Source organism: Antechinus flavipes, chromosome 4 (genome assembly GCF_016432865.1).
Source record: "Antechinus flavipes isolate AdamAnt ecotype Samford, QLD, Australia chromosome 4, AdamAnt_v2, whole genome shotgun sequence".
NCBI lineage: Eukaryota > Metazoa > Chordata > Mammalia > Dasyuromorphia > Dasyuridae > Antechinus > Antechinus flavipes.
The window spans coordinates 174,631,430-174,658,339 of NC_067401.1; the positions used below are offsets into that span (position 1 = coordinate 174,631,430).

At 34.6% G+C, this 26,910-nt stretch overlaps 1 protein-coding gene across 2 annotated transcripts; it reads right to left on the minus strand.

Annotated features, from left to right (window-relative positions):
* Window positions 1-26,671, minus strand: LOC127560727 (myosin-2). Of its 2 annotated transcripts, XM_051995552.1 has the most exons (39): window positions 26,603-26,671; window positions 23,790-24,017; window positions 23,559-23,702; window positions 23,183-23,339; window positions 21,210-21,237; window positions 21,014-21,122; window positions 20,822-20,914; window positions 20,129-20,192; window positions 19,890-19,988; window positions 19,517-19,620; window positions 16,494-16,632; window positions 16,155-16,273; window positions 15,915-16,064; window positions 14,614-14,784; window positions 14,177-14,486; window positions 13,072-13,148; window positions 11,853-11,940; window positions 11,656-11,773; window positions 10,546-10,669; window positions 10,330-10,466; window positions 9,949-10,204; window positions 9,301-9,543; window positions 8,994-9,170; window positions 8,749-8,894; window positions 8,580-8,670; window positions 8,101-8,490; window positions 7,440-7,566; window positions 6,452-6,570; window positions 6,134-6,330; window positions 4,679-4,862; window positions 4,427-4,592; window positions 4,205-4,329; window positions 3,751-4,059; window positions 3,452-3,655; window positions 2,085-2,210; window positions 1,827-1,997; window positions 1,632-1,736; window positions 1,229-1,324; window positions 1-282 (listed from the first exon to the last, which is right to left on the minus strand). In XM_051995552.1, the coding sequence occupies exons 2-39, from the start codon at window positions 23,991-23,993 to the stop codon at window positions 130-132; spliced, it is 5,820 nt and encodes a 1,939-aa protein (XP_051851512.1). In that variant the 5' UTR covers window positions 23,994-24,017; window positions 26,603-26,671; the 3' UTR covers window positions 1-129. The 2 variants fall into 2 exon arrangements, with proteins under 2 accessions (XP_051851512.1, XP_051851511.1); XM_051995551.1 differs by having other exon boundaries at window positions 15,915-16,273.
* Window positions 26,672-26,910: the final 239 nt, after the last annotated feature.

The window sequence follows — 26,910 nt, forward strand, 5'->3', positions numbered from 1 at the left end:
TTTTCTTTGCAAAACATCCTACAACTTTTATTTCCTTTACTTGAAAGACATAATTACAGGTTAAAGTGACCAAGAATTTCACATTATGTATATTTCTTCAGCCACCTTATATGTAGCAGTAGGCCATGATTATTCTTCACTTACAATCTTCGTGTGAACCTCCCTGCTCTTTACCCGCAGTTTGTTGATCTGAGACTCAGCAATGTCTGCCCGCTCTTCAGCTTCTTCCAGTTCATGTTGAATCTTGCGGAATTTGGAGAGGTTTGTGTTGGACTGTTCCTCCTGATAAAGGAAAGAGACTTGTCAGCAATAAAGGATCTGTTTCTAGGCCTTGATGGGAAAGGCCCTAATATTTTTGACCCTTTAAAATAGCTAACAGGAAATTTTAATAGTTATCTAATTCTGAAGACATTTTCTTATCTTTAGAATTAACTTTGTAAATTGAAATTTTGTTTTTTTCATAAATATTTGCCTACTTTTTTTTTTTTTACCAAAATACCCAAATATAACAGAAAACAAACTAAAGAAAAAAAAACTTAACTGTCTAAGTTTTTCACACTATAAAATTTTCAGGTGATAACTTATGGTCACTTTTCATATATGTTGTTTCCACAGTTAGACAACAGTGACTTTATTCTGAAACTTCACAAGGCACAACTCTTAAATCAATGGGGAGTTTTAGTGTAATCTAGGATCATATAGCTAGAATAGAAAGAATTCCATAGAAAAAATCTCAGAAGTCATCTAGCTCAAGCCCTTTATTTTACACATGAGGAAACTAAAACCTGGAGAGATTAAATGATTTGTCCAATGTTACACGAGTACTAAGAATCAGAGAAAAAGTTTGAACCGAAGCCCTTTGATGCCAGACTGAGTACTGTTACTCCAGATCTTTTAACATACAGCAAAGATCACTCAGCCTTTTTCTGGAAGAATGAAGTTTTATTTACTTTTGATGTTAGGTGTGAATATTGGAGAAATGGAAAGAAATTATTGGCTATTATATTATTTTTAAATATGGTATTATGAGGGATATTAAAAACTGACATGTTAACAAAGAGTTTGGGTGTATTTACCCAGGATACTGCTAATAGCATGAATCCTATGACTTTTTTTGTTAGGATTTATAGGCCTGAAGAATTCTCTCCTCTACTTTCTTTAAAAAATTTTTTTATTTTTAATTTATGAAATAAAACAAGCATTTCTCTTACATAGTAAAGATACTTACAGCTTCCTCAGCTTGTCTCTTGTAAGATTTCACTTTTGCCTGGAGTTTATCCACTAAGTCCTGAAGTCTGAGCACATTCTTTCGGTCTTCTTCAGTCTGAAAAATTGTAGATAATTAAAATGAGTGACTGCTATCTTGCTGATAACAACACTAACTCGATAAGATACTAAAAGGGATCACAAATACAGGAAGAGAAGATATCTTAGGGAACATTCAGTTGAATTCCTTATTTAAACAATGAAGAAACTCAATGACTAGAGAGTTAATTGTATAACCTCACATAGGTAGTAAATAAGAGAGGGAAAATCTAAACCTAAATCCTAACTCCAAATCCTCTATTCCCCATACTTCATTTATTACTGCTTTTTCCAGGTAGTTACTCCAGATGAGTTCTTATCCTCACCTGGTAAGTGAGCTCCTTCACTCTCCTCTCATGTTTACGTAGACTCTTCACAGTGTCAACATTGCGTTTCTGTTCACTTTCAACCTCCCCTTCAAGCTCACGTACCTAACATAAAAACATTAGATTTGTTTTAAGATCTTCACCATAACCACTGAATGGGACAAGACATACAATGCTAAGATTTGGGATAGTTACTCTGGCTTCCAGTTTCTGGATCTGCTTCTTTCCTCCTTTCAGTGCCAGTTGCTCAGCCTCATCCAAGCGATGCTGCAAGTCCTTCACAGTCTGTTCCATGTTCTTCTTCATCCTTTCCAGATGGGCACTGGTGTCCTGCTCCTTCTTCAACTCTTCAGCCATCATGGCTGCCTAGTTAGTAAGTAAACAAGAAAACTATAAATGTCAAGTAATTATTTAAATAGATCAAGGAGGGAAATTGATGACTTTTCTGCCCACATCAGTGATAGCCTTCTTGGCCTTCTCTTCTGCATTCCGGGCTTCCTGAATCATGTCTTCCATCTCACCCTGGATTTGGGCAATATCTGTTTCCAGCTTCTTCTTGGTGTTGATCAAGCTGGTGTTCTGAGTAAAAAATAAAAACAAATGGCCATTTTCCTTCTTTCTCAAATAAGGAAATAATAACAGGATTCAAATAAGAATAGGAAATAATACTCTTTAGGGAAGGTGGAGAGAAGATATGGATCTATGATTTCATCAGTGGGAAGAACTTCAAAAGGAAACTCTCTGTACCCATGCAAATTCATCAATCAGCCATAACTCATAGTTGTGTTAAGTGTTTCATTGTATTAAGTGCCTGATTGTATTAAGTGTCAAAGTCAAGTCTTGTTGACTCCAAGGGTAGCCATCTATCCACTGTGCCAGGGTGCCTCTCAAAGGCTATATACCTGAAGTTATTATCTATAATTCCCAATATTATTTATATGGTCAATTCTTAAGCATCAAAGGTAACATTTATAGTGGGGATTCAATTTGATTCATAAATATTCATGGTATGACTGACTTATTAAAGCACAATACTAGACCATTGTGTGGTATAGAAGAGATGAATAGAAAGCAGGCCCTTTTATCATAGAATTTATATTCTAATGGAGTATAAGACAAGGCTGAATAGTATAACTTTAATAGAGGATGTACAGAATGCCAAATAGGTAAAGATTAAGAAGGGATCACATTCAATTAAAGGAAAACAGGAAAGACTTTAGGAAGGAGGTGGATTTGAAGCATGGATGAGATGATAGATGTAAAACAGAGGAAAGATGTTGAACCAAAGTGACTCAAAATATGATTCAAATATAGATTCAAATGTAGATAAAAAGAATAAGTTTAGTTTTAAGCAAGCTAAATTTTAGATACTTGAAGGACATCCCAATGGAGATATCCTTCCCTTCATCTACTTGGATATTGTATACTAATAATGTGACTGGGAGGCTCCATAAATATAGTATTAGATTTGTATTCATAAATTCATTCAGGAACTAAGTTTGAATCTTGCCTCAGATAACTACTACATATGTGAAATGATAAGTGATTTAACCTCTCTTGACTTCAATTCCCTCATATATAAAATGAGGATAATAATACCTCATAGGGTTATTATGGGGATTATGTGAAATAAAAATGTAAAGTGCTGAATAACATTAAGGTGCATAAAGGTGTTTGCTATTCTTATTATTATAAAGCTAGAAAAAATTTAGCTCCTCAAAAGAATTTTAGCAACTACCAAGATATACTTAAGCAGAATCTGATTGGGACTTTTTTTTTTTTCATTTTCCCAATCCATACTTTGTTGTAATTGTGCTCACCTGAGTATGTAGGAGTTGCACACGCTCACTGGCATCCAAAAGTTCTTGTTCTGCTACCTTCCTGCTCCTCTCAGTTTGTTCCAAAGTGGCCCGCAGCTCCTCAATCTCCGCTTGCAAGAGGTTGGCTCTGCGCTCAACCATTGCCAGCTGCTCTTTCAGGTCTTCTTGACCTCGGAGAGCATCATCCAGATGGATCTGAGTATCCTGGGTACAGCAAACAAATTCTGTTATACATCATGTTCTTAGGTCTCAGCTAAAAGCAACCATTCAGAAATAGCTAAATGCATGGTTCCATTTACTTTAAGTATTCCTTGAGTATTTCTGTAGTTCCTTAGGGCCTCTGCAGCCATTCTGTTGGCATGGTTCAGCTGGATTTCCATTTCATTCAGATCTCCCTCCATCTTTTTCTTTATCCTTATAGCATCATTCCTGCTTCTGATCTCAGCATCTAGTGTGCTCTGCATAGACTCCACAACACGGATGTGATTTCTTTTCAGCTGATCAATTTCTTCATCTTTTTCAGCGATTTTCCTATCAATTTCAGACTTTACTTGATTCAACTCAAGTTGGATGCGAAGGATTTTCCCTTCTTCATGTTCAAGAGAAGCCTTAATGAAAGCCAACAATCAAGTCAGTAACAGATTGAAAGACCTCTGTGTTCTAATAACCTGGGTTCCAAAGAAACTATTATTTTCCACGTTTATTCTATATTTTTCTTTAGGTCATTTCATAGATCTACAATGCTATGTGTACCTCAGCTTCTTCTAAAGCAGTCTGAAGTTCACATTTTTCTTGCTCAATTTGTTTCTTTATTTTCTCCAGTTCATGGATTCGTTTGCCTCCTTCAGCAATCTGCTCGGTCAGATCAGAAATCTCCTCTAGGGGTAGAGAGGTAGGTAGATATTGAATGAGACAGGTGGAAAAATGAAAGGGTCATTCAAGCCACTGTTAGTAGAGTAAGTAAAGGGAACTCACGCTGCAAGTTCTTATTTTCTCTCTTGAGAGTTTCAAGATGGTCTAAAGATTCTTCATAAGCATTCTTCATTTTGAACAGCTCTGTGCTGAGGGATCGAGACTCCTTCTGGGAAGCTTCTAACTCAGCATGAGTTTCTTCATATTTCTGTTTCCATTCTGCCAAGATCTGAAGAAAAAATAATCAGTTTACTGCAAATAGAGTAATAAGAAGAAATTAGAGACATAAATATCATCAACTATTGCATGGAATACCTTGTCAAAATTCCTTTGCTTTTTATCTAGGGCTGCACAGGCTGCATTTGTCCTCTCCACATCAAGCATCAGGTCCTCCACTTCATTCTGCAGCCTTTGCTTAGTCTTTTCGAGAGAGGCACATTTGGCATTCACAGCTTCTACATGTTCCTCAGCATCCTGTAGACGCTGGGCCAACTTTTTCCTACAGGATTGTGTATGTTTCCAGAAATAAATAACTTCAATAATAATAATAACTATCAAAGAGAAGCGAGTTGGAACTTCATTAAAATACTGGCAATTATGAAATGTAAATATAATTTAGCATAAAGTGAACATCTTAAACTCCTTGGGTAAACATGTGCCTAAATACATTTATAAACATATTTATATGCAAACATATATACTCAGAGATGTAATGTGTCACTGTGGATAAACTTCCAGTCTTTAAGCAGAAAAACTAGGATTCAAACCCTGATTCGCTTAACTATTAAATGCATTACCCTGGGTAAGTCACCTAGCCTCTCATTTACTCTCATTGTAAGATTATACATTATAGGAAAGCTATTGATCTGTATTAGTGGACAAAATTTTCATATTTGGAGTTTACACACCAATGAATCATAAATCTAGAACAAAAACAGCATTATTCTGCAATGTTCTCTTAAATATAATGTTCTCTGGAAGCAAGTTTCTTGGGGCCTTCTGGGAGCAGCCTTCCTTTCAGTCAAAATAATAATCACTTCAAATGTAGCCAGGAGTTAAAATCCAAATCCTTTATTATTTCCTTCAAAATAGCCCAGTTAGCTTTCTTTTTTTTTTTTTCCAGTTAGCTTTCTTAGAGGCCTATCTTTCTCCTTGGTTGGAAGAGCTCCTCCTGAATGAGCTTCTAGTGGGCTTCTCTTAGACTTGTGAATCTCCTGAAGTTAATCCTAGTCGAGGTTCTTAGCTTATATATGCTCTCTACAGGTGTGAACTCTAATATGTGAACTAATGTATGAACTCTCTTAAAGGTGTGAACTCTAAAGGTGTGAACTAAGTACATAAGCATTGTCTCTATCAATTCCAGTGACTTAGCACCTTGTTTCAAGTTCTGGCCCATAACATTATTCCCATACATAGTTTTGAGGATTCCTCAGTTTAGTTGGATTCCTTACCTCCCCCATCAATATACACACACACATGCCTTTGCAAGGAGCCCATGACGGGTGATTATTCTACATACACACATACATACACACATATATACATATAAACACATATACATATACATATATGTCAAAGGGACCTCACTATAAGGTATTTCCTCTTATTGGTACCAATATTGAACCTACAAGGTAGTAGTTTGTTTACCTATTAGTTCAGCTACATTCTAATGCCTGATTGTTTTCTTTTAGAATCTATTCAGAATTCAGTTATTTCTCTGCCAATTACAATGCATAGTTTTTCTTTATTCCAAAAGATCCCTGCACATACTTGGCCTCTTCCAGTTCTTCTGTGCGTTGAATAGCATCTGTCTCATATTTGGTTCTCCATTGGGCAACCTCACTATTGGCCTTGGACAATGCCCTCTGTAGCTCAGCCTTGGATTCTTGTTCTTCTTCATATTGTTCTCTTAACAAGTCACAGTCATGGCGGGATGACTGAAGGGCATGGGCTAGTGCATTTTTGGCCTATGGGCAGATACCAGAGTTAATTGTGTGATATTTAGTAAAACAAGTCAAGAAAATCCTGAGGAAAGTTAAGTCTGGAAGTAATTTTTATCATGAAGTCAGGGGGAAAGTCTTGCAATACCTTGGTCTCTTCTTCAAGTTGCCTTTTTAATTCCTCAATCTGCTGTGTAAATGCTTGTTTTCCTCTTGACAACTGAGAAACTAAAGCATCTTTTTCATCCAGCTGACGTGAATATTCACCTGTTACAGATACATAAGTATACATATACATATATAGATGTGTACATAGAGACATACACATAGAGAAAATTACCAGTAGTACTGAAAGGAAAAACAGTATTGGAAATTCAATTGCATCTTTTAAAGAATTATATTGAGAATTAACTGTAACAATCATTTCTCCTCAAATATAACTGGGTTCAGGGTAGTATTATTACACTTTTCAGATTAAAATGCATATATTCTATGTCAGATTTCTCCATAGTACAGTGATGAGTTATTCTGAGTTAAACTGAGTCAGAAACTATAACTTATATTCAATCTTTTCATATCCTTTCAAAATAATGTGACATGATACAAGACATGTGAGTTGAACCCGGACAGGGTCAGATACCCTTCTCTAAATTAGTGGACATTTGGAAGTCTTTTTTTGAAAGCTATTTTAAGGATTTAGACTTCTTTAGTTCAGTCCAGGGTCAAACAAAGAGAACTAAACTAAATTCAGAGTCATTAGATCTATTCTGAAATATACCCAAATTCCCAGGTACCTCAAAAATAGATCCAATATTTAAACACTTTCTAGGATTAGCCAAAATCATTGGTGGTCTACAATTCTGTCCAGTGTGAAACTGTTATTAGGTTGTCTTACATGGACCTCTCCACTTAGGCTGGCAAGTGGCTCTCTGAATACTATTTGCCAAAATATCATGCCTTTCTTTTCAAAAATTTATTTCATTTTTAATTCATGGAATAAACCAAGTATTCCACATCATAGATAAAATAAACACAAAGCAGAAAACAAAACATGGAAACATAGGCTAATAAAAAGATGATTGCACATAAAACTGCAAATCTATTATCATAAAAACACACAGGAGAAAGAAAGCTACCAGATTCGGTCTGTAAGCGCCCTCTCTGAGTTGTCAAGTCATTGATTAAGCGCTGCTGTTCTTCTTCCTTTGATTTAAGCTCACTAACTTGATCCTCCAGGGTACGGCACATTTTTTCAAGGTTACCCTACATGTATAAAATAAGACATGGAAAATATAACATTTTAAAAGATAATCATAATTTTTTTACATATAGATGCATTGAAAAATGAAACAAAAATTAATCAGAGAAGAATATTTTTCTTACCTATCTTGAACTTTGAAAAAGGACATTTTTTAAAAAATTGTAATTGTTTCAAAGCAAGAATTAATCTATACCCAAACATTTACCAAATATCTACTATGTGCAAAGCATTGTGCTAAATACTAGCCATACAAAATCAAAAATGAAATAATCCCTATCTTATGAAGCTAATAATAGCTAATAATATGAAGCTGGAGATAAAAGACACATTGATTTATATTAATATGTTATTCAAACCTGCCTGGAAAGTTCCTAATCTTCTAATTAGCAAAGATGTCTAAGAAAAGAACTAAGTTCTTTTCTTAGTTCAACCTGTATGAGAATGGTACAAGAATGGCACAAGAGCTGTACAGATATTTCATCATTTCTGCATAATAGTTTTAAAATCTGGATTTTTTTTAAAACAATTCACAGTACCTTGGCTTTAGAAATAGTTTCTACATTGCTGGCAAGGTCATCAATCTCCATCTTCATTTCACTCTTCTCTTTCTCCAGTTTCTGTTTGACCCTCTGCAGATTATCAATTTGTTCTCCAAGTTCTGCAACACTATCAGCATGCTTCTTGCGCAGAGTGGCAGCTGTGGCTTCATGCTGCAGGGTGGCCTCTTCAAGGTCCCTGCGCATCTTCTGGAATTCAGCCTCTCGTTTCTTGTTCATCTCAATCTGAGCTGAAGTTGCTCCACCCGCTTCTTCCAAGCGCTCACTGATCTCCTCAAGCTCCCTGGAGAGATCAGATCTCTGCTTCTCAGCTTTTGCCCGTGAGGCGCGTTCTGCTTCAATTTCCTCCTCCAGTTCTTCAATGCGGGCCTGGCAATAAGGAAAACCACATCCATCAGCCTCTTCCTGTCAATGGCTAATTCTCCAAGGGTTGGCATGAAGAAAAGTGCTGACTTTACCTGCAACTCCTTGATCTTCTTCTGCAACTGAACCCCTAGTACTTGTTCATCTTCAATTTTGCTTTGTAGGTTGCTGATTTCAAACTCTTTCCTTTTTCAAAAATAAAAGGGCACGTATTAGTGTTTGCCAATATTTATAGTCAATTTCACAAATAACTCCTCTGCTTACTTTTTAAATTTTTCATCAAGCTGTTGTTTCTCATTTTCCAGATCCATGATTGATTCTTGGGCCAACTTCAGGTCACCTTCAAGTTTTCTCTTTGCTCTCTCTAGGTCCATGCGGAGTTTCTTTTCTTGTTCAAGAGAACCTTCAAGCTAAAAGTTAACAATACCATGAATGAATTTCTAGGAAGAATACAATTTCCAGTTTGTTCTTATCAAAGAACTGTATCTCCTTTATAATTTCAAACTTACATCATCCACTTGCTGTTCCAGTTTGATTTTAGCTTTGGTCAGTGTATTCACTTTGTCCTCTTCTGCCTGCAGATCATCCAGGGTCTGCTGATGGGCCTCTTGGAGAGCTTTCTTCTCTTTGGTAAGCTTAGCAATGGTTTCATCTAGCCCTGCCATCTCCTCTGTGAGGTTTTTCACCTTTATGAGTGAAAATTATTTTCATAAAATATATTATTGTTCATTACATCTTATATTTATATTCTATCAAGTAGAGGCATATACTTTCCTAGATCTCTTTTAGCCTATTTCTTCATAGTGAGATTCATACCTTATTCTCAGTAGCATGTTTCTCCTTTTCCACCTTGGCCAGTGTCAACTCAAGGTCATCAATATCTTTCTTAAGCTCTGAACATTCATCTTCCAATTTCCTCTTCTTGGCTGTCAGTTCAGCATTGATTTCCTCCTCATCCTCAGCCCTTTCAGTCACTTCTTTGATTTTAGCCTCAAGTTGGATTTTAGTTTTGATTAGCTGGTCGCATCTCTCCTCAGCATCAGCCAAACTTTCAGCTTCCTTGAATTAAAGGAAAACCCAAATTAGAAAAGCAAAGAAGAAAAATAAGATCAGATAATGAAAAACCTTGAAAGGAAAATGGAAGAATTTGATATAATAAGCAACCAAAAGTCAATGTAGGTCATTCATTTAATCATTCAACCAATATTTATATAAAACTTTCACTGTGAGAGAAAAAGTGTCAGATTGCCTTAGAGATAGATTCAATTCAACATATATTTTTGAGATCCTACAGTGTTTTAGGCACTGTTATATGCTACAGAAACAGCCTATGTTCCATCAGGGAATAAGAATGACATTTGCCAAGATAAATTTAACAAAAGGTAAATAATGGGTCAATTAAGAGAACTGCCCCCCCAACTCCTCTATAATCATTAAAGAGAGAAAAAAACAGATATTACATACAGATTGGACTTGGAGTTGCAAATCATTTTTCTCTTTCAGCAAGGATACCATTTTTTCTTCCAATTCTTTCCTTTTAGATTCAGATTTGGCAAGTTCATCTTTAGTTTTCTGAAATTCTTCCTTCATGGTGGCCATCTCCTTTTCAGTCTCAGCACTCTTCAGTAGAGGCTTGATTTTAAAAAATAGTTTCATCCAGGGCCAATGCTTAACATTCATGAAGGCTCGAATATTGTATTGGATACAGAAAATGGATTCCCTATTGACATATTAAATTAATGTGCATTAAAAGTTATATAAGTAATGAAAATAAAATTTGTAGATAAGATAACTTTCTGATCTCAGTAAAACAGTTTTGAAGTCTTACTCTAATTGGATTCATACCTTCTTTCCACCATCTTCTGGTATTCTACTCTTGCTAAGAAACCCCGGCACATGGCTTGAGTTCGCGTAATAAGCTGTGCTAACTTGTCATCTCTCATCTCTTCCAGGAGACCCAAAAGACCAGCTTTGAAAAAGACCTGCATAAGGGAGAGATGACAGATCAGTGATACATTCTTCAGAAAATACAAAGGGACAGAGTTTGGATAAGATAATTACCTTTGTATGGCCAAATTTATACTGGGTATGATCAATATCAATAGATCCCAGAAGTTTCTCAGATGCCTTCTTGCTATCAATGAATTGTCCTTCAGGAATAGCACTTGCGTTTAAAACTTTGTACCTATTGAGATGGAATAAATATCATATAAATGACCTTTCTGATGTTTAGTAGCTAGTAACTAAAAATAAAATAATTCATGAAGAAATAATACACTTTCCTATACTACTATATTTATTCTTAGTGAAATGGACAACTTTATTTATCAGGATAATCAACCTTGCAACCATAAGGCCAGTCAGGTCAACATTTTCTCTTTTTGTTTTTCTTTTTCTTCCCCAAATTAATATTTTCCTCTTTCTACCTTCAAGTGTTTTGTACCCTTCCTTCTTATCCTGCTCTATCAAACCTATTTTTAAGAAAGGACATTGTGGTCATTCACACCAAGGATAAGATGACTGATCATATAAAATCATCTATTCTTAATGGACTCCTAAATCTTTATCTCTAGTCTCAACCTTTCTCCCAGTCTGAAACTTTCCACTTCCAACTACTCCCTGGACACTTTTACTTGGATGCTTTATCTGCCATTTAAGATTCCTCAGCCTGGCTTTCAGACTTCATCTTCCACTGCTCCTCTGTTATCACTGGTTGTCAAACTCCAATAGACACAGAGACCACTAAACTTGCACATTGAGGAAATCCCAGATATATTATTAGCTATGTTCTATTGTATTTTTGCTTATTTAAAAATATATTCCTCAATCATATATGTCAGTGAACCCACTGAAAATTCTACAAAGTATTTAAAAAGTTGGGCTTTAATTTTTTAGCCTAATTTCAATATTTGGATATTATTTTTTCTTTTTCTTTTGCAATGAGTGCTAAAGAATTCAGAAATATTCACAAGATTATATTAAATCAAAGACCAAAATCCATAAAGGTGGATTATTGTGGGAATACAGTGAGATTATATATGTGTTTATAAATATATATATATACATACATACATACATATATACACACATACATATATGTGTATGTAAGTTTTTGCAAACTTTTAGATATTATATAAAGTCTAGCAAAAAAAAATATATCGAGAGGCTGACCTCTGTTTGAAGTCAGCATACAAGATTCTACTTGGGAATCCTTTCCGACAGATTCTGATGCCTTCTAGCACACCATTACACCTTAGCTGGTGCAGGACCAGTTCATGTTCCATGGCACCTGAAACAACCAAATATATGTAATTATCATATTATAAAACAAAGGATTTGCTATGTATTTTTATCTGACAGTATCTTACCAGGAGTTTTAGTTTCATTGGGAATGATACACCGTACAAAATGAGGGTGAGTGCTCCTCAAGTTGGTCATCAACTTATTTAAATTCTCCTAGAAGACCACATGAGAAGACTTATTAAAAGTATAAAACCCAATCCAAAGGATTATACTTGTTTAACTTTATCAGAAACTTTTGAATACCAGATTAAGGCCATTTTAAAACAAATTCACAAGCATTTATTTAGTGCCAGCCACTGTGCTTTGATATTGAGAATATAAAAACAAAAATAAAACCATACCCTGCCTTCAAGGGGTTTACAATCTATCAGGAGAGACAATATACACATACATATGTATATACAAAATGAACACCATACAAGGCCATTTCCAGGGATGAGTGAGAGAAGCATTAATTTCTGGAATGATCAAGAAAAGCATCACATAAAAGATACGACTTGAGACTTGAACCAAGCTTTAAAGGAAATAATCTTTCCAGAAGTTCCAATTTTTCTCATAAACAGACTGACAGGAAGAACCTATACAAGTAAATCTCAAGTAGAATTTTCAAAACTTATTTGAAAACTGAATTATACTCAGTTCATAAAATTGCATTCATTTTAGGCACTCACTTCCACTCTCTCTTCCCCTTCATTCCCCTGCTACTCATTCACTTTTCATTCTACCAAATTTCATATCATTCTAGGAAAAGATTTACATTTGCGAGCACTGAATTCCCTATCTTTTGACAAACACAGATTTCCTTACTATGTAAGCTGGCTTCCAGATTATCTACAGGATGAACAAAATAACCATGGATAATTAAGAATTATGAGCACCAAGGAGAGGCACTCTAAATTTTTTTAGGTCACCTGCTTTATATTCATTAGTTTCTATGATTTGTTTAAAATTCTGACAATATATCACTGTTTGTTTAATGAAATTGTGGCATTTAACGTGTTAGAAAGCCTTCTGGAAAAAAATGGTCCTTTTCTCTAATACAGCCTGAAAGATGATTTCTAGTCATCTAGATTCTAGGCAATTTAAAGTCCATCATTCTGAGGTAAAGCCAGGGAGATGTAGTGGAAAGGAAAAGAAGGAAAAAGGGTATCTCTTATTTATTAAGATCAGACTTTACCCAAGTAGTTTGGGCAATTACTTTTTAAATCGGATACCAGATTAGTACTTAGTACTAGTATTTACTATCAGATATGAGGAAACATCAAATCAGTTTTTCTATCTTACCCTGAAAAGAGCTGATACTGTCTGGAAAGAAGAACCCTTTTTCTTAGAACCTTTCTTGGCAGCTCCACCAGTAGTCTCTGAAGAAAAAAGAAAGTATGCTATTTATACATGGCTTTCAGTCATCCATGATCCTTGTTACCTTTTTGCTTCTTTCTCAAAACAAATGAATTGTTTTGAGATTGCTTTTGGTCCTTCTCCTTCTTTGTTCAGAGTTAGAATTCTGTCTCACTAAAAATTCATTTCTAAATTTGAGTATACTTCTATGCCCTCTGTTAAACATACTATTATATATACTTAGTAAAACTGTGAAGAGCATATGTGGCACAGTGGATAGAGTAAATAAAAAAAATTCAGTTGACAGGAAGTCAAAAATTTACATTTTTCCTTTGATACAACTTATTTCCTCAAGTAAGATTCCAAGACATAGGCTGTGAGGAAATTGCTAATTATATTAGTGAAGGGCATTACTACACCAGGAACTTCCCACCAGGACCCTATGGACCTTTACCAAAAAATAGGAAAAAATTATGTAAACATTGGTTGCTGATGGAGGGCAATACCGAGAAGCAAGTGTTAGCTTTTGACTTGGCTAAATTGCCATCTTCAACTGTCCAAGATTCTGAAGGCATGGAATTGGAAGAAACAAAAAATTTTAGACTTGTAGAGCTTTAAGGGACCTAAAATATAAACTGTTATGCACTTGTTCTTATATGTTTAATCCTTAGGAGCTTTTTGGCACTTGTCATACAATGGAAAGGAAAGGTAGATTAAAATGGTAGATATGGGGATAAAGGTGAATTCAACAGTGTCCTTTTGGCCTTATTAGCATGTTTTTGCTATTAAGACCATGAAATAAAATATATTAAATAAAAGCATACCATTGGTGGAAAATTTTAAATTTTCTTATGTCTAGTTTGACACCAGGCTGATACCAGTATTGGAAAAGAACACAAATAGGTCATTAGAAGAGAAATTATTAATCACCTAAAGGCCTAAAGGATAATTAATTATCCTCTGTACCTCCAAATCCAGTTGCCAATATGAACTTATGTCCATGAATACAGAAGAAATGTACTGCCTCCAGTTTGTAGTAATCAAGAATTACCTGCTTCAGCTGTCTGTGTCCCAGAGAATAGGAAAGCTAGAGTTTTCATTGAGGATTTCTGGTACAGTCCAACCACAGTCTCATTCAGAGGGTCCTTATTCTTGTCCAACCAGCCTGCAATGTTGTAGTCCACAGTACCAGCATAGTGAATCAGAGAGAAGTGGGCCTCAGCCTTTCCTTTGACAACTTTGGGTTTCTGGAAATTGCTGGACTTTCCAAGATGCTGCTCATACAACTTGTTCTTGAAAGAAGTGTCTGTTGCCTTGGGGAACATACATTCCTCTTCTAGGATGGAGAAAATGCCCATTGGCTAGAGGGAAGATGATAGATAAATACTATGTTGTTTACAGGTTATATTTTGACCATAAAATTGAAATGAAATTCAACCATGATCTTTTTCATGAGTTATTTTTTAATGTCTAAAAATCCAAACACACCTTTTCAATGAGCTCAATGCAGGCAGCCAGGTCCATCCCAAAGTCAATGAACTCCCACTCGATGCCTTCCTTCTTGTACTCCTCCTGCTCCAGCACGAACATGTGGTGGTTGAAAAATTGTTGCAGTTTCTCATTAGTAAAGTTGATGCACAGCTGCTCCAGGCTGTTGAACTGAATGGAGAGATTATAGAAACAGAACATTTAAATCTGGAAAAGATTGTTAGACACTCTAGTTGTCATAGATAAAATAATTTGCCCAAGATTTTTCATTTTTTAAATGTGAAAATCAGAATTTAAACTCAGAGCTAGTGATTTCCAACCTCTTTTTACATGAGAAACACTATCACGTAGGAGAGATCACATAGTATTGTGAAGAAAGAACTGGAAGTGGAGTTTGGAAAGATCTAATTTCCCTTTATATACCTACATGCTATGTGAGTATGAACACAGAGACTAAGCTCTCTGAGTTTCTGTTTCCTAATTGTAAAAAGGGGCCAATAATACCTGAAATACCTCTTCACATGATAAAGACAAGGTGGCCAAATAGGATAGAATATGCAAAACGATTTGCAAAATGTAAAGCATGATATGTGTCATCTATTATGACTAGTAGTCCTATACTACCTTCAATGCTCAGATCAAAGATTTTCTTCCATATGAAACTTCTTTTGATTCCCATAGTAAAAAAGTATTTCCTCTGTCTTTTTTGGATTAATCATAACATTTTATTCCATTTCTAAGCACTTATACTCTAATGTATAAAGTAGATATTTCTTTTTTCTCTTTTTTTATTGTTTTCTTTTTTTCTGGTTATAAAAAAGGGAAAAACCACAAGAGGAAAAAAAAAAACAGAAGAAAAAGGGGTAAAAAAGTGAATACAGTGTGGGATGATTTACATTTAGTCTCCAAAAATCAGTTTTTTTTAAATCTATGTGCTAACAATAGAACAGATACAAAAATTGTTAGTAATTCTGATCTGTGAATCAAAATTGTCTTAGTCTTAACCTTCCTACTGATATATTTCTCCAGTATCCACTCTGGATTTCTTGTCTCTTTTAAGTATATCTGGATGATTTTTAAATGTCAGCCTTAGCTTGTAGTGAGAGTTTCAAATTCTACTACAATGACCCATCAAGCTTTTGGGGGGCAGCTTTCTTTTGAATATATAGGAATTTCTAGAATATCACATTTCTTGAAATTATCTAGTCGTTCTCTTTTAAATCAAAATTGGGGAAATCACAAGAGAAGAAAATAGATCTCTGTTTCTCAATTTCACCTCTGCCAGCTTGCTGCTAACTCACATCAAAGATCTCAAATCCAGCAATGTCCAAGACTCCAATGAAGTATTGTCTGGGCTGTTTGGTATCCAGTTGCTGGTTGATACGAGTGACCATCCACAGGAACATCTTCTCATACATAGCTTTAGCTAGTGCACCTACAGCATTAGTCACCTTGAAGTACAAAAATATAATTCCTGTAGTTATTGGGAAAATGTAAAGAATACCCAAATCATTTGCAATTAACTGAAGTAAGGCACATACTTGCTCTACAGTCTGGCCTTTGGTGACATATTCATTGCCAACTTTCACCCTAGGATAGCACAATGCTTTGAGCAGGTCTGCAGAATTCAGACTCTGAAGATAGGCAGCTTTGTCAGCAACTGTGGAGACAAGATGAGAGGAAAATGTACATACATGTACAATACATATACACATGCATGCATCATATATCCATAATACATGCGTGTGTGTGTATACACAGCAATGAATATTTGTACACATTCCATGGTGCTTCTCCTTAAACTTAAGGTTAATAGGAGATAAAAACTTGATTTGACTTCAGTTATATAATCAAGCAACTTAAGAAGAACTAATGAATACCTTCAGTGCCATCTGGTTCAGCTTGTTCCTCTCGCTGCTTTTGTTTGAATTTCATGTTCCCATAATGCATGACGGCCCCAGTAAGCTTGTAAATGGCCACTTTTTCATCAGGTGTGAAGCCCAATATATCAATGGCACTCTGTCAATAGAATCAATGAAGTAAATACTGAATTAGAATCAGAGTGAATACTACTACCAGTTTCTTTTTTTTCCCCAGTTAACTTGACAAGAGATAGATATAAACACATTAACTAGAATCCAGTGTGTTGGAGCTACAGGTCATCCCTTAAACATATACAAAGAAGTGAACTTAAACCAGAAAGAAAAGATGGTACTTTTTGAAATGTATAAAATTATTATTTTTATTAGAGCTTCTTTGACAATAGCTATAGTCTAGTGCCTTATCCTAGTATAGAAGTAAATTTGAGTTATTAAGGACTATATCAGCAGACCATAAATTCTTGGCAGTTTGTATTAATGTGAAAAAGTTTAGAAAACAGGCCAACTTGAAGAAGCATCGGTCATACATGGAATGACCACATGGTCATGTATCTCATCATAATCATTTTAATCATTAGCTGATGATTTTTGTAGGCATAGAAACTTAATGTAATTGTAGGTTGATTCAATATAATAAAATTACCATACTATCTAATTAATTTATTTAGTCAGATTATCAAAAGGTTACTTTAGAAAATTAGAAAAATAAGGACAAAATTAATTCGGAAGAACTGGAGGTTTAGAACATCAGGAGAAATAATGAAATAAAATTGAAAGGAAGAAGACCTAGAAGTATTCAAAGTATTTTTAATAATCAAAGTATTTTATAAAACAGTGATCATAAAACTGTTCATACTGGTTAAAAAGATAAAAGTTTATTAGTATAAAGCAAATTAGGAGCATAAAACACAGAAACAAAAACAGCAACACTCTCATTAAATCCTATGACCCCAGCTACTGGGGTAGTGAATCATTATTCAACAAAAACTGTTAGGAAAACTGGAAAGTAGGCTGACAGAAATAAGATATGGAACAATCCCTCACACTATTTACCAAGAAAAGATCCAAATGAATACACAAATTAGATATAAAATGTCACATTGTAAATAAAATTAAAGGAGTAAGGAAAATATATATTCTTCAGATTTATGGAAAAGGTAATTGTTCATGGCAAACAAGGGATGCTAAGGACCACAAAAATATAAAAGGATAATTTGTTTTTTGTTGTTGTTATTAAAAAAAAGTTGTAAAAGTTTTTACATAAATAAAATCTTTGTAGTTGGAAATAGAAATAAAATCAATTAACAAGAAAGAAAAATTTGCCGCAAGTTTTTTTTTTTTCTTATAAAGGTCTCATTTCCCCAAAATATAAAGACTAGCTTAAAATTTATGAGAGTTGTTCTTCAACAGATAAATGGTCAAAGATTAGGAATAGGCAATTTTCTAAGTGCTTCAAATCCAAATCACTAATAATTAGAGAAATGTAAATGAAAGTAACATTGAAATTTCACTTCACATCCATCAGATTAGCAAAGGTGACCAAAAAAGGAAATGACAAATGTTCGTGGAGCTGTGAATCTGTTTAGTCACTCTGGAAAGCAATTTTATACTATGTCCCAAAAATCATTAAACACAGTGATAACATTACTAGGATTATACAACAAAGAAATTTTAAAAAAACAGATAAGAACTCAAATGTACAAAAACTATTTTTATATATATCTTTTTTCTGCACTGGCAAGGACCTGGAAACAGAAAGGGTGCAAATTAATTGGAGAATGGCTGAAGAAATTAGTATATATGAATGTAATAGAATGTTTTTGTCCTGTAAGAACTGATAAAATGGCTAGTTTCAGAGGAATTTGGGAAGACTTTTATGAATTGAAGAAGTGATCAGCATTAGGAGGAAAAATATATAATAACAATAACATAAAGAAAAAAGCATTTTTGAAAGAATATAATCAATGTAATGACCAATTATAATTCTAGATTACTCATGACAAAACATTTTGCTCCTCCAGATATAGAGGTGATTAGACTCAAGATGTGGAATGAAAGATACATTTTGGACATGGCAAAAATGTGAATTTGTTTTGCTTGCCTATACATCCTTGTCTCGGAGGTTTTTCTTTTCTTTCTTTTCAAGGATGGCAGGGAAATGGAGTATTAGGGAAAGAGTCCATTTTTACCCCCAAATTATGAGAGAACAAGAGGTCAGAAGAAATTACAGATGAACAGAAGAGCTCTGAAAATTGCATGTTGAAATTATTATATAGTTAAAAAGAAAAGTTAGCTTTGTTCAATAGTGAATTTCAGTTTCCTATAAAGTTCTACCTTCTGTTCTACAATGTATGTGGAAATATTAATTTTATTTAATGTTTGCTAAATTGGAAATAAAAGAAGTTTGTAAAGCACATAAAAAGTATGGAGATCATCTGCTAAGGGATGTAGGGAATACAATCTATGTGACTGAACAGAACAATGATACACAAAATTGTATAACTTTTAAAACTATTTACAGTTTACATTTATATAGTGCTTTTAGGTTTTAAAAGTTATTTATTCACAACAAACTTCTGAAACTGAAAGTGTAACTGTTGTTAACCCCATTTTACTAACAAGGACTCAAAGGTGGAGAGAAATTAAACTCTCAAACTCAGACATCTTATGAATGTCTGAACTAAGACTCAATAATTCAAATAACCTATTATCAAGAACAGTACTATTTACATTGTAGTACATGTTTTATTACTAAGGAGTGATGCAGATGGGAAAACAGGGATTTTCACGAAGGTTTTTAGATAAATGTAAGAATGATAGAACCCTAATGGGTTATTATGGGAAATTAGAATTTTTGTTTGTTTGAGGGAGATGATGTTTTCCTCAACCTTTTGAATTTAACAACAAGAAGGACAACCTATTCTTGAGCCATCTCTTGCTATTACAGTTAGAGAAAGAATACTTAATTTGATGGACTGGAGATCTCATCCAGTGTGGAATTACTTAAGGTCTGAAATACTTACATCAGTAGCCATCAACTCCTCTTGGTCATTAATGCTGGCAACAGTGATCTCTCCTTGACTTATAAATGGATAATCATATGGGTTGGTGGTAATCAGAAGCATTTCTGATGAAATAAAATTGACAGGATTATCCTTCTTATAAAAAATTCAATATATACACACAATTGCTATAACCTATGCCACAACAAGTAATTAATGAATAATAAAAATGGCTGAGAAGTCAGTCCAAATATATTGGGACTGATGTAAGATTAATCCTCCTCCATCTCTCTCTCCTGAAAAGACTGACTCTTCTGCTAGACAGTCCTTTATTCTAAACAAGTTCATCAATTCTGTTATTTGATTTAATGAAGGGAATTATGAAATGTCTTACCAATTAGTTCTGGTTTCTTGTTTGATGTGATCTGATAAAAAATGTGATAGCTTCTTTCAGCTTTTAGCTGGAAAGTAACTCTAGACTTCTCTAGCAGATCTAAAGAGATAAATAAAATAGTCAAAGTGAGAAACAAACTTTAATTTTTAAACAAAAAATATCATAGGTATAGCAAATGGAAAAGATTTTGAAGGGTATATTTTAAAATCACTTAAGAATAGTAGAACTTTGTTACTTACATGTTTCAATGTCTGCTGAAGCTAGTTTCCCTGTGGTACTGAAATGAATCCTGATGAACTTACCCTGGGAAGGAAAAAGAATATGACTTTGTCTTTTTGAAACATCAATCTTTGAGTAGCTCAATACCCCTTATACACACAATTAATTCCATAAACACCCTCAATTTGTAAGAAAAATATGAGTATACCCCACTTGTAAAGTTTGCTTTTAAATGCAGATATTAAATATGGTAGGGAGGCAAGTAGGTGGCTCAGTGGATACAGCAATAGATCTGGAGTTAGGAAGACCTGAGTTTAAATTTGATCTCAGTCAATTACTAGCTGTGTGACCTAAGGCAAGACACTTAACTTTTGTTTCCCTTAATCCACTGAAGAAGGAAATGGCAAACCATTCCAGTATCATTGCCAAGAAAATCCCAGGATCAGTTTGATCCATGGAGTCATAAAGAATTGGATAGGATTGAGCAACAACATTGTAACATTATAGAGGTTATATAGCAAGTCAGGGACAAAGTTTTACTTGTGGACCCATGCTAATCCCAAACTAGTACCTATCATCAGCCCAGGCTGTTCCATTATTAGAACCAGAGGGAACACATTTATCTAGCCAAGTACCATAGTGATGTAAGGTCCCTGGGTATTGTAATCAGAGTTCACACTTACAGTATCATTAGTATTTCCAAAGAGACTTACAAAGCGAGAAGAATTGTCATTCCTCACAGTCTTGGCATTGCCAAAAGCTTCCAACAGGGGATTGGCACTGATGATTTGATCTTCCAGTGTCCCCTAAAACAAACAACAATAACAAGTTATTCTCCACAACAGAGACTTCACACAAAAAAGAGCATTGGCAGAAATTTGACTTTGACTTGGTTCACCACCCACCTGCATCTTTCCAGGCTCTTCCTTCTTCTTCTCTCCAGTCACTGCAATTGTTGCAAAATACTGAATGACACGCTTGGTGTTGACAGTCTTTCCAGCACCGGATTCTCCACTGTCAAATCCATAGAAGAGAAGTAGTCATATTCTTAAACAATCTTAAGTAATGCAATGATCAAACCCCAGCATGATATCTACTTACGTGATCAAGATTGACTGATTCTCCCGATCTGTGAAAGAGAAAACAAAGGAACTTTAAATAAACTTGGTTTCCAAAACAATAATTTTTCCTTAAAAGTAGCCTGTTTCCTTTTTTTTTTTAAATCACTGAATTGCTGCTCACCAAGAATAGATTTCTTGAATTTTTGAGGTGCTCTTGCTCTCATAAAATAACCTTTAAGAGGAGGTAGACAATAAGTTGTATCTCTCAGGAGAGGATATGTTTGCTACTCATGTAATGTTGATTGTGCTATATCATGAAAAGTCTAATGCTGTTATTCATGAGACACAAATAATGATAGTGAATTACATAGTTTTATGTTTTATTCAACCACCTATCTAACTGATAAAATGCCAACTACTGGAGGGCAAGAGCCCTTTCATTTTAACCTTCCAGATGGCGAGAGGTGTACTAGAAGACACTGGATACAAAGTAAAAAATTCACATTCTACTTGAAGATACAAGATGTAAGTATTTGTGTAATCTATGGGTAAGAGAATAGCACTGAGTTGATCAAGAAACCTGGAAATAATGCATGAGCTGAGACTTGAAGAAAGAGGGCATTCTATGAGGTGGTAGGAAGGTGGGAGTATATTCTGGACATGGGGAACAACTCATGCAAAGACCCAATAACAATAGTTGAATGTTATATTTGAAGAACAGCAAGTTTTTCTGCAACACAAATTTTATTACATATTTAAATGGGATAGGAAATAGTATATAATAGATTTGTACTTTTATGAGCAATCATCTTTTTAAAATTTTACTATGTTATAGAAATGCTTATTTTATTCTATAAATTAAAAAAAAAAAATTTAAAAGAAAGAAAGAAGGTCATGTGCAATAATCTGGCAAGTAGGCCAGAACCAGAATTGTTAAGGAGTTTATACTACAGCCACTCTCCCCCATTCCTCCCTCCCCAGTAATAGAGGTATATTGAAGTTATCCTTGAATAGAGGAGTCATGTGGTCTTATCAAAATTCTTTACTTTTCAAAAGAATCAATTTAATTTCAGGTGTTTGATCTGGTAGAATTGAAGTGCAGGAATTAGATTTCAAGTAGGTTTTTAAGTTGTTTTTCATAGTCACTCCTATTTCAATTAGTAAATAAATATCTATTAAGCACCTACTAAATGCTAGGTATAGGCTAAGCACTTTTAATTGTGTTTTAAAGTTCACAGAGAGCATTATTTATGAATCCCATATGAGAGAGAGTATAAGTAAAAACTTATGTGCTCTGGGCCAAACACCTACTGAATTTGAATCTAGACTCTAACTCAGATTTTCTAAATGTAGATTACTATTCTAGCAAATTAAGAAATTTAATTCCAAGTTCTTTGAGCATTAGAGCAGTAATTCAAGTGAAATCCCCTTAATCTTGCAAGCTTGTATATTTAATTGCAAATATTTATTATTGTTCAGTTGTTTTCAGTTATGCCTTACTCTTTTTGACCCTATTTGGAATTTTCTTGTCAAAGACACTGAAATACATTGTCATTTCCTTCTCCAACTCATTTTATAGATGAGGAAATTGAGGCAAACATGGTTACGTGACTAATAAGGGTCTGAGGTTAGATTTGAACTGAAGAAAATGACTCTTTCTGATTACAACTAGTTGTCCTTGATTACAAATATATTGCCTCATAATTTTTTGCTTCAGTTTCCATGTCTCTGTCTCTGTCTCTCTCTGTCTCTCTTTCTCTTTCTCCCTCCTTCCCTCCTTTTCATTCTCCCACCCTTCCTCCCTCCCTCCTTCCCTCCCTCTCTGTCTGTCTCTCTCTCTCTCTCTCTCTCTCTCTCTCTCTCACACACACACACACACACACACACACACACACACACACACATATATAGATTTCATTTCCAAACACTTAGCCTTGGTTCTACTTTAGATATTTTTTGAAATTGGAATTTCCTAGTTTTTCATAAGTACTTAATAAATATTGATCCACTCACCAGTTAACATGAACTGATAGGCATTATCAGAGATGGAGAAGATGTGGGGAGGGGCCTCCTGCCTCTTTTTGCCCCTGTAGGCAGCCACTACCTCAGGGTTATACACTGGCAACCACTTGTAGGGATTGACAGTGACACAAAAGAGTCCTGAGTAAGTCTGTACAAAGAAAGAAGAAACAATAATCATATCAATATTAATTAAACAAAGGAGAAGAAAACACTTTAAAAATGGGAGTTTTTCAAGGCATGAATATTTTAGCTAGATGATAAGCTATCTAGTAGGGCCTTTGAACTTTATAAATTCATTTCAATGAATTTAGAATTGGGTCTAAGATAGCATGTATTCTAAATCACAGATACTTTGAGATATACTTACATAGATCATCCAGGCTGCATAACGTTCTTTGAGGTTATACAGGACAGCAGGCTCATGCAAATGAGTCATCATGGCCATGTCCTCAATCTTGTCATATTTGGGAGGGTTCATAGGGAAGATTTGATCTTCCCGCACTGTTAGTGTCTAGAAAGTAACAAAGGCATAAGTTCATATAGCCTAGGAGAAAGAATAAATTGAACATGAATTCAGCATAATAATATTTTTACTTACTACTCCAGCTTCCGTTTTTACAGTCACCTTTCCTCCTTCTCGGCTTTGGATGGTGCTTTTTACAAAAGATTCCTTAGGTTCTACAGCAAATACCGATGTCTTGGCATCAAAAGGCTTGTTCTGAGCCTCAATACGTTCCTTTTCAGACTTTCTTAAGTAAGGGGCCGCTTCCCCAAAAACGGCCATTTCATTGTCTGAACTCATGGCTATGGTTTATGAACCACGAGCCTAAACAAAAAGATAAAAGTCATCATTCAGGATTTGCATGCCCATATCCTCATACAAGCACTAAATTTATTTGTGCTTAATATTTATTTGTTGGAGAAATGTAATCAATTATACTGTTCTAATTCCTGAAAAAATTAAGATAATTCATATTTTCATGTTTTATGACTTATTTCCCCCTTACAACTCTTATGAGTAGGACTATTATTAGGACAGGATGACCAGAGCCTTATCCAAAGGCATAGAAATTTAGAAGATAGTTACAGCTTTTATAGTCATTCAACAATATAAAAACAATTGAGCTTAGCTTCCTCTCTTGAGAGATTGTATCCCAAATACAATACTCCTTGACCATGATCTGCCTTTCTCTATTTCTCATTCCAACTAGGGAAGACTGGCCTAGCAGGACATTGACAATGTCCTTTGGTTTCCATTTCCATCATTCCAGCTCAACTGAATTGGGTGTCTATTTAGTGCTACATGCTTTAGAAGGGAAAATAGCCAATCATGTCTTAGCCTTTAAGAAATATATTATATTCTCTATGTGTTCCTTGTTCTTACATATAAAGAGTATTTAAAGTTCACCACCAGTAAGAGATATTGTGGATTGATGCTACTGTCTCTCTTAGAAGACACCTTCCCAAAAAATCTATTTAATTCTATTTCTCTTCAGCAGAGGATTCATCTTTTATTTTTAACTTATGGTTTATGTATAGTGGGTCTTCAACTCTGCCTTCTACAAGAGGGAAATGCTGAAAGGAATCTTAGATCACTTGATTCTAAGGCACTGATTATATAAATTACTTGGTTAGGATCACTTCCTCTAGAAATGAAAATACATAAAAAAGAGAGGAACTTTGCCAAGAACACAGAATTTGCAAATGGTTATTGTTAGGTCCTCTCTCTTCAAGAAGAAAAAGCACTGAATTTAGAGCTAGAGGAACTGTATCCAACTGTCACTTACTATCTGATTATGCATGGGAAAATTACTTAACTACTCTGGGTCTCAGTTACTCATTTACATGATTCAGAAAAAATGACACTTAAGGTACCTTCCAATTCTAAATCTCTGGTCTGATTGATAGGATAAGTCCTGTATTCTTGCAATGTACAATATCAACCCGTTTTTCCTCCTTTTCACTCTCATATTTCTATGATTTGAGGGTGTCATGGGGCTTTGTTGTTGTTCAGTTGTTTTATCTGGGCCAATTCTTCATGATCCAATTTGGGGTTTTCTTGGCAAAGATACTAGACTGGTTTTCCATTTTCTTTACCAATAGATTCATTTTGTCAGACAATAAGAGGTTAAGTGATTTGCCAAGGATGGCACAGCTAGAAAGTGCCTGAAACTGAATTTGAACTTGGATTTTTTTCTTACTCCAGACTCACTGCTCATTGAGCCACTATCTGCCTTGTCACTAGGCTAGGATGCCATAATTCCTTCCACAATTTATTCTTCAAAAACTAGCTTTATAACCAGGAAAACTGGTTCTACTTTGCTACTTATTACCTATAAGATATTAGGCAAGTCACTTAAATTCTCTCAATGACAGCAATTTTTTCCCCTCAGACCTATGATTTCATCACTGTAGAGGAAATTCCCTCTCTTGTTGTTCCTTCTACTATTGATGCAAATCAACAATGATTCTGAAACTTTTATACCTAGAAAATTAATTGGATACTGAGATTATAAGTGACTTATCCAAAGTAACACAATCAGAGTTAGGCAGTATTTGAACTGAGATCAGTCTACTCCCAAAGCTTGTTTTAGCTTGTAAGTAATAAAGATATGGTCTCTCAAAGTTACAAAATTCTTTTTATATATTTCTCCTTTGATTCTCAGAACAACATCTAAGGTAGGAAGTGCAAATAATACCACCTCCCTTTTGTCATTGAAAAGATTGATTCAATGAATGGACTTACTTAATATTTACAGAGTTGAGTGATAGAGCTGAAATTCAAGCATGGGACTTTTGAAGAAGAATGCTACAACATTATTTTTTTTAACAAAATTACTTGAAACATTTTCAACTCATTTGTCCAAAAACCTTTCCTTTGAAATTATTTGAGAATTATTCACAATAGTTCATTATAATTAATGAATGTCCCCAAGTACAACAAAAACTTCTCAGTCAAATGTCTTCATGGAAAACTCAGGATTGTAAGATCAAAGAATTTTAGATCTGAAAGGTACTTCATAGATTTTCTACTCTCTTTTTCCATTCATTGGAATAAATAAATAAAATTAAGTTTCTAAGTGTAATCTGATCTGAAGCAAAGTTAAATAGGGCAGTTTTTAAAAAAAAAAATCCATACTCTTCCACAAGAGGACTTTAGCTTGGATCTATTCTGTAACTAATAATATTGAAAACTCTATTCTCTCTTTGCCCAGATGATATCTCATTCCATCAATGACCTAAGCACTCTGCTAGAAAGAAAAGATCTACTTTCTAGTAACTTGCCTGAAGCACCAGTTGGAAGACACAATTACTGAGATAAGCACTTTCTAGAAGGTTGCTAAGTTACATAAATCCCATCTGGGAGCCTCTCTTATTATCTTTCTAGTGATTAGTAAATTAAGATCTTACCTCTTATGGTAGGGTAGAAGATGTCAAGAAGGGAAGAAGAAGAAGACTTGAAGCAGGGTAATGCTATAAAAGAAAATAAAGAAATTATGTTATATAGTCATAAAATCTCATTTTTGCTTAAATGAACACAAAGTGGCTAAGGACAAAACAAGGCCAAAATACACAAACCAAAAAACAAAACAAAAAAAAAAAGCCACCTCTTACATTTAAGGCTTAATTCTATCAGTCACAGCTAAAACTGAGTTGTATGACTGTGTGGTCCCTTTGCTTACCCTCTCTGTAAATCCAGGTCCTTGTCTCACTTACCT

What these genes read in the sequence shown, in the direction of transcription:
- LOC127560727 (XM_051995551.1), bottom strand. Translation starts at nt 23,993, where the DNA reads ATGAGTTCAGACAATGAAATGGCCGTTTTTGGGGAAGCGGCCCCTTAC. An exon ending in TGGAACAGCAAGTGGATGAT is followed by an intron (nt 8,895 to 8,993) that starts GTAAGTTTGAAA and finishes GTTAACTTTTAG; the next exon opens with CTTGAAGGTTCTCTTGAACA. An exon ending in TGAAGGAGCTCACTTACCAG is followed by an intron (nt 1,325 to 1,631) that starts GTGAGGATAAGA and finishes ACAATTTTTCAG; the next exon opens with ACTGAAGAAGACCGAAAGAA.